This window comes from Pristiophorus japonicus, chromosome 16, assembly GCF_044704955.1.
Source record: "Pristiophorus japonicus isolate sPriJap1 chromosome 16, sPriJap1.hap1, whole genome shotgun sequence".
Lineage (NCBI taxonomy): Eukaryota > Metazoa > Chordata > Chondrichthyes > Pristiophoridae > Pristiophorus > Pristiophorus japonicus.
The window spans coordinates 45236734-45256009 of record NC_091992.1 but is presented as its reverse complement, the minus strand read 5'-3'; the positions used below and the strand labels follow the sequence as shown (position 1 = coordinate 45256009).

Sequence of the window (19276 nt, the reverse complement as noted above, 5' to 3'; positions counted from 1 at the left end):
ACATCCCCTCCAGTAATTTTCATGCCTACCTTGAATGTGCTTGGGGTCCGGATATAAGTCATATCTTCAAGCTCGAGGGAGCCACCAACAAAAAATCTCCGCATTTCTGCTGATGTTCCAGGCAGGATTGGTCTCCAGGTCTGGCATTTCATTGTGTAGCTACCTGTCCATAAAAATGTTACACCTTAGGATCTACATTAAACAAAAAGCAGATATATAGGCCAGGAAGGAGCTGGGTTGGTCACTAATCTTTCACTTCTGGATCTGGTTTCAATTGCAGCACAGATAGATGGGATGAAAGGGTCCAATGAGACAAGAGAATGAAAATCCAAAGTAAAAATACTCAGGCTCCAGAGGTCTTGGGTCAATATCCAAAACATGAACCTAGCTTTAAAATACCGCCAGACTGGCGATGTGAAACAAGTTTGGGCAATCTCAATCCAATTCCCCGTCCACTTAAACCCACAGCACAAAACCATTAGTTGGCAATCTTCTTTCCTTACTCTCAGTTACAGACCATAGATGGCTGGCGTGGAAAACCGAAAATTGACACACTGGTGCAGTCGGGAGAGTCCTTCTAAGGTTGGGGGCAAGGCATGTTGTTGAGGCAGAGTAAAGGGAGATTTATTCTGCATCTAACTGTGCTGAACTTGACCTGGGAATGCTTAATGATGACACTAGATAGTGAAAAGAAAAATGATCCATTCTCCAACACTGTCACTTAATCAGCAAAAATATATCAATATTTATAAACCCGAACATTTCTCTATTAATTGAAATGGCCGTTCATGTTGATTTATCGTGAAAAAAAATCCATACTGGGGGAAGGGTAGTGACATCGGAATCACGACACACTGGGTATTGGGACATTTTTAGTGCCCATAATTAGGATTTTGTAAATTAAGTTTTAAGAGTTTATCTGCAGTTATACATTTTGCTTGAAATGTTGTATGTTTTGATGGCATGGTGCTCGAGAGAAGGTACATTGCTGCATTGGGTTTGTTGTTGCTGCAATCGCTGCATTAAGTTTGTTGTCATTACTGTGATGTGGGCTACACATATTTAGCAATTGGAGCAACTTGACTGGCCTTAGTCCCTGCAGTTTAACTGGCAGGGAGCTCAGCTGCTAGCATACTGTTCTCAGTCGCACAGAGCAGAGGCACAGTGACTCCTGTGGAAATGGAAACAAGAGAAGTGTAAAGTAGGCTGCCCTGGGTGCTGGCTATAGAATGCCACTGCCAAGATTCTGGGAGACAGACACTAGTCCAGTATCTCAGGTGGGGATAGTAACAGGAAAGTTCAAAGTTGAGAGGTGAAGGAGATCAAAGACATGATATCCATGCCCGATGTAGGCACAGCCACACAAACCGGAAGGACCACAGATTCAATTTTCAGTCTGTGCTGATCTCAACTGGGGCAAGAATGAGCCTTGTTTTCCATCTTCCAATACTGCTCATGGAGGTCATATAAAGGATGAGTTTGACTATGATGCTCACCAATCCTTAAATAGCCCCTCAGCGTTCATTGCCCAGGATCAGATTAAGAATGGCCACACGAGCATGGTGGAGGAGTACTATGGGCACCCGTGGAACCAGGGGTCAGCGCCAAAGAGAAGGAGGAAACCCACAAGTACATTTTTTTTTAAAAAACACTATATGCTGGAAAACAAACAAAATAAAAGAAAACATTTGAAACATTCAGTATCCATAGAGAACAGACCAGTTAATGCATCAGGTTTAACTCTTAATCAGAACATAGTTACCGTGTTGGTCTCTCCGCAGTTTCTGATTAACTTGCTGAATGTTGCAGCATTTTCTGATGAAGAAAAGACTTGCATTTCTACAGCACCTTTCGTGACCTCAGGACGTCCCAAAATGCTTTACAGCCAATTAAGTACTTTTTGAAATGTAGTAGTCACTGTTGTAATGTAGGAAATGCGGCAGCCAATTTGCACACAACAAGCTCCCACAAACAGCAATGTGATAATCATATGATAATCTGTTGTTAAAATAAAATGATTTGACGGAGGGATAAATATTGGCATCAAAGGACACCAGGGAAAATGCTCCTGCTCTTCTTCGCAATTGTGCCATGGGATCTTTTACGTCCACTTGAGGGCAGATGGGGCCTTGGTTTAATCTCATCCGAAAGACAGTGCAGCGTTCCTTCAGCACTGCACTGGAATGTCAGCCTAGACTTGTGTGCTCAAGTCTTTGGAGTAGAACTTGACCCACAACGTTCTGACTCAGAGGCGAGAGTGCTACTAACTGAGCCATAGTACAGATTAAAGGTGTTTTCTTACCAGGACTGTCAGGGATGCTGATGTAACCGTACCCCTCAACGCGGCATCTCTGCCAGAAGTCACAAGAGTGCACCCCAAAGTAAAGCACAGGCCACTGCGGTAGGGAACCTGCAAAATCCAGAAAACATCGAACTCATAAGACTTAAACATCCCTCACTGTAACCAGTATATGGTGAGTTACGGCCACTTGAATGACTCGAGAGCTTGAGCACAGAGCTGGATTGCAAGCAGAGTTAAGGAGTTTTGTGAGCGCAGGAATTCGGTGGAGAAGGAGGAAGGTGGTTGAGATGCAGACTGAAAAGGAGGAGTGGAGCCACAGAACCCAAGGTCTCTTAGTTAATAGACATGAACATAAGAATTAGGAACAGGAGTAGGCCATCTAGCCCCTCGAGCCTGCTCCGCCATTCAACAAGATCATGGCTAATCTGGCCGTGGACTCAGCTCCACTTACCCGCCCGCTCCCCATAACCCTTAATTCTCTTATTGGTTAAAAATCTATCTATCTGTGACTTGAATACATTCATTGAGCTAGCCTCAACTGCTTCCTTGGGCAGAGAATTCCGCAGATTCACAACCCTCTGGGAGAAGAAATTCCTTCTCAACTCTGTTTTAAATTGGCTCCCCCGTATTTTGAGGCTGTGCCCCCTAGTTCTAATCTCCCCGATCAGTGGAAACAACCTCTCTGCCTCTATCTTGTCTATCCCTTTCATTATTTTAAATGTTTCTATAAGATCACCCCTCATCCTTCTGAACTCCAACGAGTAAAGACCCAGTCTACTCAATCTATCATCATAAGGTAACCCCCTCATCTCCGGAATCAGCCTAGTGAATCGTCTCTGTACCCCCTCCAAAGCTAGTATATCCTTCCTTAAGTGAGGTGACCAAAACTGCACGCAGTACTCCAGGTGCGGCCTCACCAATACCCTATACAGTTGCAGCAGGACCTCCCTGCTTTTGTACTCCATCCCTCTCGCCTTCCTGATTACCTGCTGCACCTGCAAACTAACTTTTTGGGATTCATGCACAAGGGCCCCCAGGTCCCTCTGCACCGCAGCATGTTGTAATTTCTCCCCATTCAAATAATATTCCCTTTTACTGTTTTTTTTTCCCAAGGTGGATGACCTCATACTTTCCGACATTGTATTCCATCTGCCAAACCTTAGCCCATTCGCTTAACCTATCTAAATCTCTTTGCAGCCTCTCTGTGTCCTCCACACAACCCGCTTTCCCACTAATCTTTGTGTCATCTGCAAATTTTGTTACACTACACTCTGTCCCCTCTTCCAGGTCATCTATGTATATTGTAAACAGTTGTGGTCCCAGCAGCAATCCCTGTGGCACACCACTAACCACCGATTTCCAACCTGAAAAGGACCCATTTATCCCGACTCTCTGCTTTCTGTTAGCCAGCCAATTCTCTATCCATGCTAATACATTTCCTCTGACTCCGCGTATCTTTATCTTCTGCAGTAACCTTTTGTGTGGCACCTTATCGAATGCCTTTTGGAAATCCAATTACACCACATCCATCGGTACACCTCTATCCAACATAAGAACATAAGAATTAGGAACAGGAGTAGGCCATCTAGCCCCACAAGCCTGCTCCGCCATTCAACAAGATCATGGCTGATCTGGCCGTGGACTCAGCTCCACTTACCCGCCCTCTCCCCATAACCCTTAATTCCCTTTTGGTTAAAAATCTATCTATCTGTGACTTGAATACATTCAATGAGCTAGCCTCAACTGCTTCCTTGGGCAGAGAATTCCACAGATTCACAACCCTCTGGGAGAAGAAATTCCTTCTCAACTCAGTTTTAAATTGGCTCCCCCGTATCTTGAGGCTGTGCCCCTAGTTCTAGTCTCCCCGACCAGAGGAAACAAACTCTCTGCCTCTATCTTGTCTATCCCTTTCATTATTTTAAATGTTTCTATAAGATCACCCCTCATCCTTCTAAACTCCAATGAGTAAAGATCCAGTCTACTCAATCTATCATCATAAGGTAACCCCCTCATCTCCGGAATCAGCCGAGTGAATCGTCTCTATACCCCATCCAAAGCTAGTATATCCTTCCTTAAGTAAGGTGACCAAAACTGCACGCAGTACTCCAGGTGCGGCCTCACCAATACCCTATACAGTTGCAGAAGGACCTCCCTGCTTTTGTACTCCATCCCTCTCGCAATGAAGGCCAACATTCCATTCGCCTTCCTGATTACCTGCTGCACCTGCAAACTAACTTTTTGGGATTCATGCACAAGTACCCCCAGGTCCCTCTGCACCGCAGCATGTTGTAATTTTTCCCCATTCAAATAATATTCCCTTTTACTGTTTTTTTTCCCCAAGGTGGATGACCTCACACTTTCCGACATTGTATTCCATCTGCCAAACCTTAGCCCATTCGCTGAACATATCTAAATCTCTTTGCAGCCTCTCTCTGTCCTCTACACAACCCGCTTTCCCACTAATCTTTGTGTCATCTGCAAATTTTGTTACACTACACTCTGTCCCCTCTTCCAGGTCATCTGTGTATATTGTAAACAGTTGTGGTCCCAGCACCGATCCCTGTGGCACACCACTAACCACCGATTTCCATCCCGAAAAGGACCCATTTATCCCGACTCTCTGCTTTCTGTTAGCCAGCCAATTCTCTATCCATGCTAATACATTTCCACTGACCCTGCGTACCTTTATCTTCTGCAGTAACCTTTTGTGTGGCACCTTATCGAATGCCTTTTGAAAATCTAAATACACCACATCCATCGGTACACCTCTATCCACCATGCTCGTTATATCCTCAAACAATTCCAGTAAATTAGTTAAACATGATTTCCCCTTCATGAATCCATACTGCGCCTGCTTGATTGCACTATTCCTATCTAGATGTCCCGCTATTTCTTCCTTAATGATAGCTTCAAGCATTTCCCCCACTACAGATGTTAAACTAACCGGCCTATAGTTACCTGCCTTTTGTCTGCCCCCTTTTTTTAAACAGAGGCGTTACATTAGCTGCTTTCCAATCCGCTGGTACCTCTCCAGAGTCCAGAGAATTTTGGTAGATTATAACGAATGCATCTGCTATAACTTCCGCCATCTCTTTTAATACCTTGGGATGCATTTCAACAGGACCAGGGGACTTGTCTACCTTGAGTCCCATTAGCCTGTCCAGCACTACCCCCCTAGTGATAGTGATTGTCTCAAGGTCCTCCCTTCCCACATTCCTGTGACCAGCAATTTCTGGCATGGTTTTTGTGCCTTCCACTGTGAAGACCGAAGCAAAATAATTGTTTAAGGTCTCAGCCATTTCCACATTTCCCATTATTAAATCCCCCTTCTCATCTTCTAAGGGACCAACATTTACTTTAGTCACTCTTTTCCGTTTTATATATCTGTAAAAGCTTTTACTATCTGTTTTTATGTTTTGCGCAAGTTTACCTTCGTAATCTATCTTTCCTTTCTTTATTGCTTTCTTAGTCATTCTTTGCTGTCGTTTAAAATTTTCCCAATCTTCTAATTTCCCACTAACCTTGGCCACCTTATACGCATTGGTTTTTAATTTGATAGTCTCCTTTATTTCCTTGGTTATCCACGGCTGGTCATCCCTTTCTTACCGTCCTTCTTTTTCACTGGAATATATTTTTGTTGAGCACTATGAAAGTGTTCCTTAAAAGTCCTCCACTGTTCTTCAATTGTGTCACCGTTTAGTCTGTGTTTCCAGTCTACTTTAGCCAACTCTGCCCTCATCCCACTGTAGTCCCCTTTGTTTAAGCATAGTACGCTCATTTGAGACACTACTTCCTCACCCTCAATCTGTATTACAAATTCAACCATACTGTGATCACTCATTCCGAGAGGATCTTTTACTAGGAGATCATTTATTATTCCTGTCTCATTACACAGGACCAGATCTAAGATAGCTTGTTCCTTTGTAGGTTCTGCAACATACTGTTCTAAGAAACAATCCCGTATGCATTCTATGAATTCCTCCTCCAGGCTACCCCGTGCGATTTGATTTGACCAATCGATAGGTAGGTTAAAATCCCCCATGATTACTGCCGTTCCTTTTTCACATGCCTCCATTATTCCCTTGATTATTGCCCGCCCCACCGTGAAGTTATTATTTGGGGGCCTATAAACTACGCGCACCAGTGACTTTTTCCCCTTACTATCTCTAATCTCAACCCACAATGATTCAACATTTTGTTCATTAGAGCCAATATCGTCCCTCACAACTGCCCTGATATCATCCTTTATTAACAGAGCTACCCCAACTCCTTTCCCTTCTGTCTATCTTTCCGAATCGTCAGATACCCCTGTATGTTTAATTCCCAGTCTTGGCCACCCTGCAACCACGTTTCTGTAATGGCCACCAAATCATACCCATTTGTAATGATTTGTGCTGTCAACTCACAGCGTTTCTGCGGGAGAGCGAGAGGAGTGGCCGCAGATAGAGGTAGGCCCAAGAGCCTAGAGGGAGCGCGAGTGTCAGGGAGCGAGGTAAGTGATGTCAGCACAAGGGAAGGAGCTGATTGGCGAGTAGTTGGTGATTGTTTTTTTTTTTAAGGTCTTAAGTTTATTTCTGTTAAGTTACTCAATAGTAGAGCCATGGCAGGGCACTTCGGACCTGTGGAATGCGCATTTTGTGCCATGTGGGGACTCCAGGATGCTTCCCATGTCCTAGACAACCACATGTGGCAGGGGAGTGGGACCAGCTGAAGTGCTCTTGCAGAGAGCTTGCATGGCTCGACAAGCCAAATGGCCTCCGTCTGTGCTGTATCCATTCTATGATTCTATAAGCACAGCTGGCCTCGTCATTCAGGATCAGGAGGGGAGGGAAAGGGCTGGCGGTTCCCTCTTCTATTCACTTTTTAAGAGACCCCCTACTGGAAGATCTTCATGTGTGGATATCAAGTGGGCAAGATCTGGCTTTGATTTCTCCCGTGGTTGATTGGTTGCCAACACATACTGTCTAGGCTCATACAGAAAGAATGGACACAGCAGTAGAAGGTGGTAGGCATCACTGAGCCGTACAAAAGCAGGAGTCAGCACCTTCAGGAGGGGAGGGAATTGCAGGCGTCAGGGTCTTCGGGAGGGGAGGAAATTGCAGGCATCAGCGCCTTTGGGAGAGCTGGGGAGGAAATTGTGTTTTAAATTGATCCTCTGCTCTATAACCACAGTCACATCAGCAGCAGAGGGTTACCTCAGACGCCGACACTGGGTGTAAAAGGTACATCACCAATCCATACAATGATTACCATTCGGGGGTGGGGGATATGCAGGCTCACTTTCGAGTCACGTTGCTTCCACAATGAAAGCTCAGATCCAAGAAAAGCCTCCATGGCAGAAGACATGGTAACCCGATACCTGGCTGTAGGCAGGGCAGCAGTGCTCTAGGGCACTATTAATGATTGGTCACCCAGTTGATAGGAACTGGAGGGTTAGATGTTACTAAAGACTGGGGTTCTTCCCATTCAGCTCCAGATAACCTACAAGCCAATGTGCCAAAAGGTAGGGTGGATGAGCAGCAGGAAGTCAGCTGACTAAACTGCAGCGCCAGTATCCTGCATACACCATTTTGCTCTTGAAGCCTCATTTCCATTAGCCTCTGTCTAAGCTCTCTGCACTTATGCAAGCGAGGTGTCCCCCTACAGGGAGAGGGTAAACACTCCATGTCTGACCAATAAAAACTCTACCCATGTGGATTGTCAGTGGCTTGGTTTGAAGACACTGGGATGGGTTTGCACATCACACACCTGCCTGATAAAGACAGAAAAAAATCCACAATTCAGCTTCGACATCTTGCCCTTAACAGCCATCCCCCAGCCACCAAAAGAAGTTGAAAGATGTTGATAGAGTTTATCTCAAAGTTCAACAGGTTCTTGCTCAAGGGGAACAATCAAACACAACACAAGATAAAGTGGGCAGAGTTTGAAATATTTAGCATTCTTTACTTCAATGTCACATTCAACACATTGCATTAAATTCATTGGTTTAAACAGGGAACAAACTATCAGTATTTGGCTGGGCCCCCGTGCAGTTCACCTCTCCCTTTATATAAATAGTGAATAACACTGAGAAAGAAGATTTGCCACCTATTCATAGTAAATATGTGCTCATCCCTTGTGAAGTGATCAGAGTGACTGAGCTGTTCCTGTTTGGTAGATAGGAGCTGTATATCCTCTAATCTAAAGCAGAGGAGCTGCCAAGTTTGCTGACCATTATACCCATTAGACTATGGGGTCGAGTTTTACTGGAAAATGTTCTACCCCTCCCCTCTTTAATCTCCAACATAGCTGGGACAGCAAGAAGTTTGCCACAATTGGGGTACAGGGGAAAAAGAAAAGTTAGTTCGGTTACTACTTCCAATTGTTATATAGTGACATCTCATCCAAATGATGGGTATTTGGATGAGGTACAGCATGGCTTCAGTCCCTGTGGAACAGTAAGGCAACAGGAGAGGAGGTGGAGGAGAATTGGTGGGGAAATAAGATCTGAACATCAGTGACCCCAGGTTGCTCTCCTTTACCATTAATATTTGGTTACAGAATGCTATCTGCGTTACTCTCCGAGCACTTGTCTCACCATGCTCTTTGACAGAGTATAAAGCACAGCACAGCAAGGCTCTATAGCGGGTAACTGGATGGCCCAGAGACAGCAGCCTGGAGTGACTGTTGCTTGGTGTCTCACCATAGCCCTGCCCCCACCCCACCCCACCCCCCCCCACTCCTGATGATGCTAGTTCCTGCTCAGGTGAAGGGTGTACAGTAGGAAACACAAAATAAATACATTTGTACTTACAAGGCACAGTAAAATGCTACAACAAAGTGTCATGGCTACAAGCCTTCCCTCTCCACCATCCTGATCCCAGCCAGGTCCATGTGAGGAAGGGTGGAAAACAGGTACATAAGAACATAAGAATTAGGAACAGGAGTAGGCCATCTAGCCCCTCGAGCCTGCTCCGCCATTCAATAAGATCATGGCTGATCTGGTCGTGGACTCAGCTCCACTTACCCGTAACCCTTAATTCCCTTATTGGTTAAAAATCTATCTATCTTTGACTTGAAAACATTCAATGAGCTAGCCTCAACTGCATCCTTGGGCAGAGAATTCCACAGATTCACAACCCTCTGGGAGAAGAAATTCTTTCTCAACTCGGTTTTAAATTGGCTCCCCCGTATTTTGAGGCTGTGCCCCCTAGTTCTAGTCTCCCCCACCAATGGAAACAACCTCTCTGCCTCTATCTTGTCTATCCCTTTCATGATTTTAAATGTTTCTATAAGATCACCCTTCATCCTTCTGAACTCCAAGGAGTAAAGACCCAGTCTACTCAATCTATCATCATAAGGTAACCCCCTCATTTCTGGAATCAGCCGAGTGAATCGTCTCTGTACCTGCTCCAAAGCTAGTATATCCTTCCTTAAGTAAGGTGACCAAAACTGCACGCAGTACTCCAGGTGCGGCCTTACCAATATCTAAAACAGTTGCAGCAAGACCTCCCTGCTTTTGTACTCCATCCCTCTCGCAATGAAGGCCAACATTCCATTTGCCTTCCTGATTACCTGCTGCACCTGCAAACTAACCTTTTGGGATTCATGCACAAGGGCCCCCAGGTCGCTCTGCATCACAGCATGTTGTAATTTCTCCCCATTCAAATAATATTCCCTTTTACTGTTTTTTTTCCCCAAGGTGGATGACCTCACACTTTCCGACATTGTATTCCATCTGCCAAACCTTAGCCCATTCGCTTAACCTATCCAAATCTCCTTGCAGCCTCTCTGAGTCCTCTACACAACCCGCTTTCCCACTAATTTTAGTGTCATCTGCAAATTTTGTTGCACTACACTCTGTCCCCTCTTCTAGGTCATCTATGTATATTGTAAACAGTTGTGGTCCCAGCACTGATCCCTGTGGCACACCACTAACCACTGATTTCCAACCGGAAAAGGACCCATTTATCCCGACTCTCTGCTTTCTGTTCGCCAGCCAATTCTCGATCCATGCTAATACATTTCCTCTGACTCTGCGTACCTTTATCTTCTGCAGTAACCTTTTGTGTGGCACCTTATCGAATGCCTTTTGGAAATCTAATTACACCACATCCATCGGTACACCTCTATCCACCATGCTCGTTATATCCTCAAAGAATTCCAGTAAGTTAGTTAAACATGATTTCCCTTTCATGAATCCATGCTGCGCCTGCTTGATTGCACTATTCCTATCTAGATGTCCCGCTATTTCTTCCTTAATGATAGTTTCAAGCATTTTCCCCACTACAGATGTTAAACTAACCGGCCTATAGTTACCTGCCTTTTGCCTGCCCTCTTTTTTAAACGGAGGCGTTACATTAGCTGCTTTCCAATCCGCTGGTACCTCCCCAGAGTCCAGAGAATTTTGGTAGATTATAACGAATGCATCTGCTATAACTTCCGCCATCTCTTTTAATACCCTGGGATGCAATTCATCAGGACCAGGGGACTTGTCTACCTTCAGTCCCATTAGCCTGTCCAGCACTACCCCCCTAGTGATAGTGATTGTCTCAAGGTCCTCCCTTCCCACATTCCTGTGGCCTGCAAATTTTGGCATGGTTTTTGTGTCTTCCACTGTGAAGACGGAAGCAAAATAATTGTTTGAGGTTTCAGCCATTTCCACATTTCCCATTATTAAATCCCCCTTTTCATCTTCTAAGGGACCAACATTTACTTTAGTCACTCTTTTCCATTTTATATATCTGTAAAAGCTTTTACAATCTGTTTTTATGTTTTGCGCAAGTTTACCTTCGTAATCTATCTTCCCTTTCTTTATTGCTTTTTTAGTCATTCTTTGCTGTTGCTTAAAATTTTCCCAATCCTCTAGTTTCCCACTGACCTTGGCCACCTTATACGCATTGGTCTTTGATTTGATACTTTCCTTTATTTCCTTGGTTATCCACGGCTGGTTATCCCTTCTCTTGCCGCCCTTCTTTTTCACTGGAATATATTTTTGTTGCGCACTATGAAAGAGCTCCTTAAACGTCCTCCACTGTTCCTCAATTGTGCCACCATTTAGTCCTTGTTTCCAGTCTACTTTAGCCAACTCTGCCCTCATCCCACTGTAGTCCCCTTTGCTTAAGCAAAGTACGCTAGTTTCTGACACAACTTCCTCATCCTCAATCTGTATTACAAATTCAACCATATTGTGATCACTCATTCCAAGAGGATCTTTTACGAGGAGATCGTTTATTTTTCCTGTCTCATTACACAGGACCAGATCTAAGATGACTTGCACCCTTGTAGGTTCTGTTACATACTGTTCTAAGAAACAATCCCGTATGCATTCTATGAATTCCTCCTCCAGGCTACCCCGTGCGATTTGATTTGACCAATCGATATGTAGGTTAAAATCCCCCATGACTACTGCCGTTCCTTTTTCACATGCCTCCATTATTCCCTTGATTATTGCCCACCCCACCGTGAAGTTATTATTTGGGGGCCTATAAACTACGCCCACCAGTGACTTTTTCCCCTTACTATCTCTAATCTCCACCCACAATGATTCAACATTTTGTTCATTGGAGCCAATATCATCCCTCACAACTGCCCTGATATCATCTTTTATTAACAGAGCTACCCCACCTCCTTTCCCTTCTTGCCTATCTTTCTGAATCGTCAGATACCCCTGTATGTTTAACTCCCAGTCTTGGCCACCTTGCAAACATGTTTCTGTAATGGCCACCAAATCATACCCATTTGTAATGATTTGTGCCGTCAACTCATTTACTTTATTTCGAATGCTGCGTGAATTTAGGTAGAGTGTTTTCATCCTAGTTTGATACTCCCCCACCAAAACTCCTTTCAATGGACAATTCTGTAGCAGCACAGGTTCAAAGGTCACATGCCCACGACCTCAGGCACGGTCAGTCTAGAGTGTAGGGAGAATTAATTGGGGGTTAGGAGAGAACTAGATGCACTGGTACCTTCACAGGAAGCAACCCGAGAGTTTCTGTAACTGTCCATGTACAAAACAGCTTGGTGAGCACTCGACAATTCTATAAATATAGGGAAACCTTTAAAATCACTAAAGCAAAATGGAGATGGGCATCTCAGCTCAGCATGCATGGAAGTCCTGAGCTCCCATCCGGTGTAAGAGAGGCCTTTTGCTTCAAAGGAAAATGGGAAACTCACCCTCAGGCTGTTCCTCGCTTCTTAAGCTCATTTCAAAGTTGAATGGATATGAAAAATAGGCCACATTCTCCTATTTAAAATAATAACAGTAATTACAATGGGACACAGCACTCAGTAATGATGTTTATTCCCTTAAACACTGGCTTGTTCTTAACTGCCACTACTTAACATTATCTGTTAAATAAACTGCAGATGGGAATCATTAAGAGTGAAGTACACTGGAATCTTATTGCAATGCCGTTCCTTTTGAAATCTGTGGGCTGTGGCATTGATTTGTTTTATTAAATCATTTTCCAGACCAGGTACCTAAGGGTGTTAGCCATAGCTCAGTGGTAGCACACTCACCTCCGAATCAGAAGGTTGTGGATTTAAGTCCCATTCCAGAGACTTGAGCACAAAATACAGGTTGAAACTCCAGTGCAGTACCAAGGGAGAGCTGAACTGTCAGAGGTGCTATCTTTCGGATGAGATGTCAAATCATGTCTGTGCCACGTAAAAGATCCCATGGCACTATTTTGAAGAAGAGCAGGGGAGTTTTCCCCGGTGTCCTGGCCAATATTTAGTCCTCAACTAACATCACTAAAACTGATTATCTGGTCATTAACACATTGCTGTTTGTGAGACCTTGCTGTGTGTAAAATTGTCTGCCACATTTCCTACATTAGAACAGAGACTACACTTCAAGAGTACTTCATTGGCTGTGAAGCGCTTTGGGATGTCTCAAGATGGTGAAAGGCGCTATATAAATGCAAGTCTTTCTTTCTAATGGCCATACGCTTAACACCCCCACCTACCTAAACTATAGCCATAACATACAATTATGTGGTACTATTTGGACAAGAGTACGAAAGACTTAATTTGCAATCTTTAAAAAAAAACATGATGATGTGAAGAGGATGGCAACAGAATTAAATCTGAAAATTCAAATCATGTAGAGTTTAATATAGGAATAAAGATTGAACTTGCATTTATAGAGTGCTTTTTTTTCTCCTAAAACACTTGACAGCAAATTAATTACTTTTGAAGTGTAACCACTTGTGACATCTTTCATACAGCAAGACATCACAAACAACAATGAGATTATTGGCCAGTTGATCTGGTTGTGTTGGTTGAGGGAAGAATGTTGGCCAGGACAATGCTCCGCTTTGAAAAGTGCCATTGGATCTGTTACGCATAGCTCAGCAGACAGACGGGGCCTCAGTTTAACATCTACTCAGAAATACACCATTTCCAATGTTGCAGCACTCCCGCAGTACTGCACTGAAGTATCAGTCCAGCTTGTGTGCTCAATTCCCTCGAGTGGCATTAGAACGTACAACCTTGTGATTGAGTGTTTAGCCAAAACAATACTAAAAATAATTTGCAGACTTGCTACTTTGAGGTTAAGAACCAGAGAGAAATATTTTGTACATAACAGTGCATGCATGGGTTCCATATTGCATTTCTGCAACCTTTAGCTGAAGGCAATATCTGAACAAACGAAAGAACAGAAAAATGTTGTAAACACACAGCAGGTCCATCGGCATCTGAAGAGAATAACAGGTTCTGGTATTTGATTTCAGAGGGGTATCTATCCTAAACATGAATCTGTTTTCCAGATACAGATGGACCTGCAGTATATTTCCAGTTTTTAATGCAGATTTATAATATTCACTCATTTTCTTATCTCTATTTCTAGGGATGTTTGTTGATCACCACGGTTCAAAATACTGTTTCTGAAGTCTCCTTACCCGGTCCTGGACTTTGGTTGAACAAGTCTGCGTCACTCCAGACAACTGCTGCTTTGGAGAACAGAACCAGTCTAGACATGAACAAATGAGAGTTATTTAGGCTCTGCAGGAACCATGCGCCAGTGCACACGTCACTGAATCTACACAAGCACTAAAACTCCAATCACAAAAGGAGAGGGTAGAAAACAGCCAACAGTATAAAGATCCTCCAATTACTTCAAGTAAGACTTTCCCACTCAGTTCTTTCAACATTTTGCCATTCCCGGTTGTTTTTTTGATACCTTACGGTGCACCATATTGTACAAATCATTACAACATCTATAGCTATGTATAATATATTACAAGTTGCACAGAGCACGCACTTCCTCCAACTAATAATGCCTCATATTCCAAGGGCTTTTTTTACCCTCCGTAAATTTGAGGTCATCCAAAACTCTGCCGTCTGTGCCCTAACTCGCACCAAGTCCCTCTCACCCATCACCCGTGACCTACATTGGCTTCCAGTTAAGCAATACCTCATTTTAAAATTCTCATCCTTGTTTTTAAATCTCTCCATGGCCTGGCCCCTCCCTCTCCATGGCCTAGCCCCTCCCTTTCTCTGTAATCTCCTCCAGCCCCACAACCCTCTGAGATATCTGTGCTCCTCCAATTCTGACCTCTTGAGCATCCCCGGTTTTAAATCGCTCCACCATTGGGGCCATGCCTTCAGCTGCCAAGACCCTAAGCTCTGTAATTCCCTCCCTAAACCACTCCACCTCTCTTTCCTCCTCTAAGGTGCTCTTTAAAAAACCTCGTCTGCCCCAATATTTCCTTATGTGGCTTGGTGTCAAATTTTGTTTGATAATGCTTCTGTGAAGTGCCTCGGGGTATTTTACTACATTAATGGTGCTATATAAATACATGTTGCTGTTTCCCAGTAATGAGCTAGGAAGGCTCTATTAGTTATTTAAACACATGAATGTGCTTGTAATTGCAGTATAAGCACACTAACAGCTTTAAATAACCAAGACAAGCTTCCCAGTTCCATTGGTAAATTAGTGCTGCACAACATCTAAAGGAGGGTGCAAGACATTGCTGAAGGCTTATCCTCCCTCACATTGGGCCCAAATTTGGCCCACCCGTTTTTTTCGGCGCACTCACCGAGGATGCACCGACATCGTAGGGTGAAAACGGCGCCAAAAAGATCTCCCTGGATTCTGGCCGCTCTGTTGACTCTGCCGGGGCTTGGCGCGGCGTGGCCAGTGGATTGGGGGCGGAGCTAGGGCCCTGCGTGTGAAAGAATGATGGCAGCTGTCCACATGTGCATTAGAAGGTTCGCGCATGCGCAGTGGCTCCTGCTGATGATGCGTTCTGCAGCGTGGGACCCGATGCGTCCCGCCCCTATCCCGAGCCGAGTGGCCTGCCGCACAGGCCAGTCCGCTGGCTTCTCGGGTTAAGGCTCCAAACAGGTTGGTGCGAGCTTTGATCGGGGGGGGCGGAAGAGAGAGTTTTGATTGGGGGGGGGGGGGGGGGGTGGGGGTGGAAGAGTGTTGTAGGGGGAAGAGGGGAAGGAGAGAGTTTTTGATGTGGGGGTGGGGGGGGTTTTGATCCGGGGGGGGGGGGGGGGTGTGATAACTGTGTAGCCAATAATTTTAATGAGCTTACTCAAGACTTTCCTTAATCCTGTTGATGAAAATACTTTCCTACATAAGAACATAAGAATTACAGGCAGGAGGTACTTCTATTTTTTTATTTGGATAATTTGAAAAAATTATGTAAATATGTTTTGTCACTTTTTTTCTTTTATTTTTGTGATTTAAGCTTCCATGAATGCTTCTGTTGTATAGTAATTAACTTTGCGAAGTTTGTCATATGATGTCCTGTGTAGTTGTTTGATCCTATTCACATTCTTTAGTTAAGTCATTAAGTACCTACCTGCGCTGATTTCTTAACTCTCTGTAAGGGTTTTCTGTACGGCCACAAGTGGCCACATACGCTGGCCTAAGTTAGTTTGGGGTAACTATTAGCTGTCCAAAGTGGCCGAAATGGCTAAAATGGGCGTAGGTGGCTGGTAATGCCCCCTTTTAAAAAAAACTAAACTAAAAAAATCCTAACTAACTCACATACATTGGCGCAAATTGAATGTGCAAAATGGGGATTTTTAAGATACTCCAGAGAAATCAAGTTGCTCCAAAAAAAACGGAGCAACTCCTGGGCAATTTTGAGCCCATTATTCCCAAATACAAGGTCCATTTCCCAACAATATCCCTCAAGATTCTCCTTCCACTAGCTTCCAAGTTCTCTCTACACTCCCAAACATCATTACCCCCACCTCCCCAACACTTATACATGCCTATCTTCCTGCAACCTGATTATCTTCCCTACCAGTGGATTCTGGACTTAAAAAAAATATATAAAATTTAGGACATAGCTAAAACAAATATAATTATCAGGAAAACAGTTTTAATTTTTTTGGAAATAAATGCATAATTTGATCCCCAAAATGTTGCTAACTCTTCTATAACATTTTATAATAAAAATATTTGTACTTAATCACCATAAATTTGTGGGCCTGACAATGTATTGTTTGTTACATAAGCAAAAAAAAGAGCGTATCTTCAGATTCACTGCAAGCAACACTACAGGAGATCCATTAATATATATGTATAGTGTTGAGACGTACCCATCACATTTCAAATAAATCAATTTTTTAAAGTAATTTATTATTGGTTTCTTATGACCTTGGAGAGAAGCAGATTTTTACAAGCAGTTGACAATCTACAGAACCTTCCTAGCAACCAGTCTCTACACAACCTTAGGATCAGCCTTGGCTCAGTCAGAAGGACATGGGTTCAAGTCAGGACTGCAAATTGGCTGCCGCATTTCCTACATTAAATAAAAAGACTTGCATTTATATAGTGCCTTTCACAACCACCGGTCGTCTCAAAGCGCTTTACAGCCACTCAAGTACTTTTGGAGTGTAGTCACTGTTGTAATATGGGAAACGTAGCAGCCAACTTGCGCACACAGCAAACTCCCATAAACAGCAATGTGATAATGATCAGATAATCTGTTTTAATGAAGGATAAATATTGGCCAGTTTACCCCGGGGATAATACCCCTGCTCTTCTTCGAAATAGTGCCATGGGATCTTTTACATCCACCCAAGAACAGACGGAGCCTCAGTTTAATATCTCATCCGAAAGATGGCACCCCCAACAGTGCAGCACTCCCTCAGCACTGCATTGGAATGTCCGCCTAGAGTCCTGGAATGGGACTTGAACCCACAACCTTCTGACTCAGAGGCGAGAGTGCCACCCACTGAGCCACAGCTGACACCCATTACAACAGTGACTGCACTTCAAAAGTACTTCATTGGCTGTAAAGCACTTTGGAACGTTCGGAGGTCGTGAAAAGCACCATATAAATTCAAGTCTTTCTTTGCTTTTCATGCTGGTGGACCATCAGGGAAGGGGTAACCGATGGGAAACTCCCTTCACTCATGGTGCTGAATAAGAACAGGAGCATCAACAATTGGTCCCAAGGCAGAGCAAGGGAGTGTAGAAAATGGAGGAAACACAGACAGCGCGAAATCGTGAGACACACATACGAGAGAGAGAGAGAGAGAGAGAGAGAGAGACAGAGCACGCACACCAATTATAAACAGTAGCGTACTCACAGTCTGGAAGTTCAAGGAAGAAGTGTATGTACAGATTGTCATATTCGTAATCCTGAGCCGACACTGAAATATCAAAAATAAAATTAGCATTACCAAACACTGGATAAGGCCAACCTCTAGAAACAAACCAGTTCATTCATGGAGTGTACCCAGATCCACCAGACACACATATGGCAAAGTTCATTACTAAATGAATTAGTTATCATCATCATCATAGGTGGTCCCTCGAACGAGGATGACTTGCTTCCACGAGAGTTCACAGATGTTTCAATGAAGGACCTGATGTTCCAGTCCTGAACCCCAGTTGAGGGGGTGGAAGATGCCTGTGCATGAATTTTTTTTAATGTGTGGTGACCGTTGCACATCAGCCACCACACAGGCTTGACAGAGCTAGGCCTTTATCCAGTGGCAAGGATTAACCAGGACGATTGAAGACCTTCTTTGCTGCACAGACCTGGTGCGCACACATACCGGCCCATGCTGCCACTGGGCCCTCGGCTCTTCTGGGCCCCTCATTCACCGCACATCCGCCACAATGTTCCAGGGCCCGGTGCTCCAGCTCTATTTATAGCCCTGACCTGCGGTGGTGTAGAGCTGGAGTGCCGGGCCCTGGAACATTGTGGGCCGCCCCGAACTGTGAGAGTTAGTTAGAAGTTTGTTCTAGATTCCCACACAGGACTCACCATTCCCCTACTGACCAACTCTGGTAATGCTGCTCAGTATCAGGAACAATGCCACGAGCTCCATTCCCCAAGGCCACAGCCAGACTTTTCAGCATTCTCAGCCGAACACCAGCTGAAGCAAGATCCAATTTCTTTGGAAGAAATTTGGAGCTGCACTAACATATGGTGATGCAGACAGAATAGTTGTTCGTTGATTAGAAAGTTTATGTACCGATATTTAAGAACTTTTCCTTTGTAAGAAATGCAAATGTAATAGGGACCACGTAAGAGTGGGCTGGGAGGACTTGGCTTGTAATTATCCCTCCTTCTCTTAGATAAAGGTGCAAAGATCAAACTCACCAGCTGAGGAATCACAGTCTACCTAACCGGTTTAATCAGGAATTTACCAATTCATCATAAACTTGGATACATTGGGATGAATAGCTTTTTAAATCTGATGCTATTCCTACATCATGAAACAAAGATTGAGATATAGATTTTAGTCTATTACCTGAACCAATGTTTATCAACTGACTGACCTATTGTTCAGGCAGCGTGTTGCTGGGCACAATGCTAAACCCTTAGGAGCAGCAAGGATTGTATCGCCGATTCCCACATGTCTGGACAGTAATAGTCAGGGCTTCTCACAACCTTGACCATTACTGAGGGAGAACGGTGGAGGAAGGAAAGTTAGCCTGCTGCTATTCTCATGGAGTTTATAAACTGCAGGGACAGTCATCCCACTCAGCCTATTTTTGTCAGTTTAATA

General features: G+C 44.0%; 1 protein-coding gene across 4 annotated transcripts in view; it reads right to left on the bottom strand.

Moving 5' to 3' along the window:
- mks1 (MKS transition zone complex subunit 1) overlaps positions 1–19276 on the bottom strand; it is a 73731-nt gene that overhangs the window by 12722 nt on the left and 41733 nt on the right. For all 4 annotated transcript variants that reach the window (XM_070858121.1, XM_070858119.1, XM_070858120.1 and 1 more), the window contains 5 exons: positions 17846–17908; positions 14188–14258; positions 12458–12527; positions 2303–2410; positions 30–163 (listed from right to left, as the gene is read on the bottom strand). In XM_070858121.1, coding sequence (XP_070714222.1) covers positions 30–163; positions 2303–2410; positions 12458–12527; positions 14188–14258; positions 17846–17908 — 446 coding nt within the window. The remainder of the gene's footprint in view (positions 1–29; positions 164–2302; positions 2411–12457; positions 12528–14187; positions 14259–17845; positions 17909–19276) is intronic.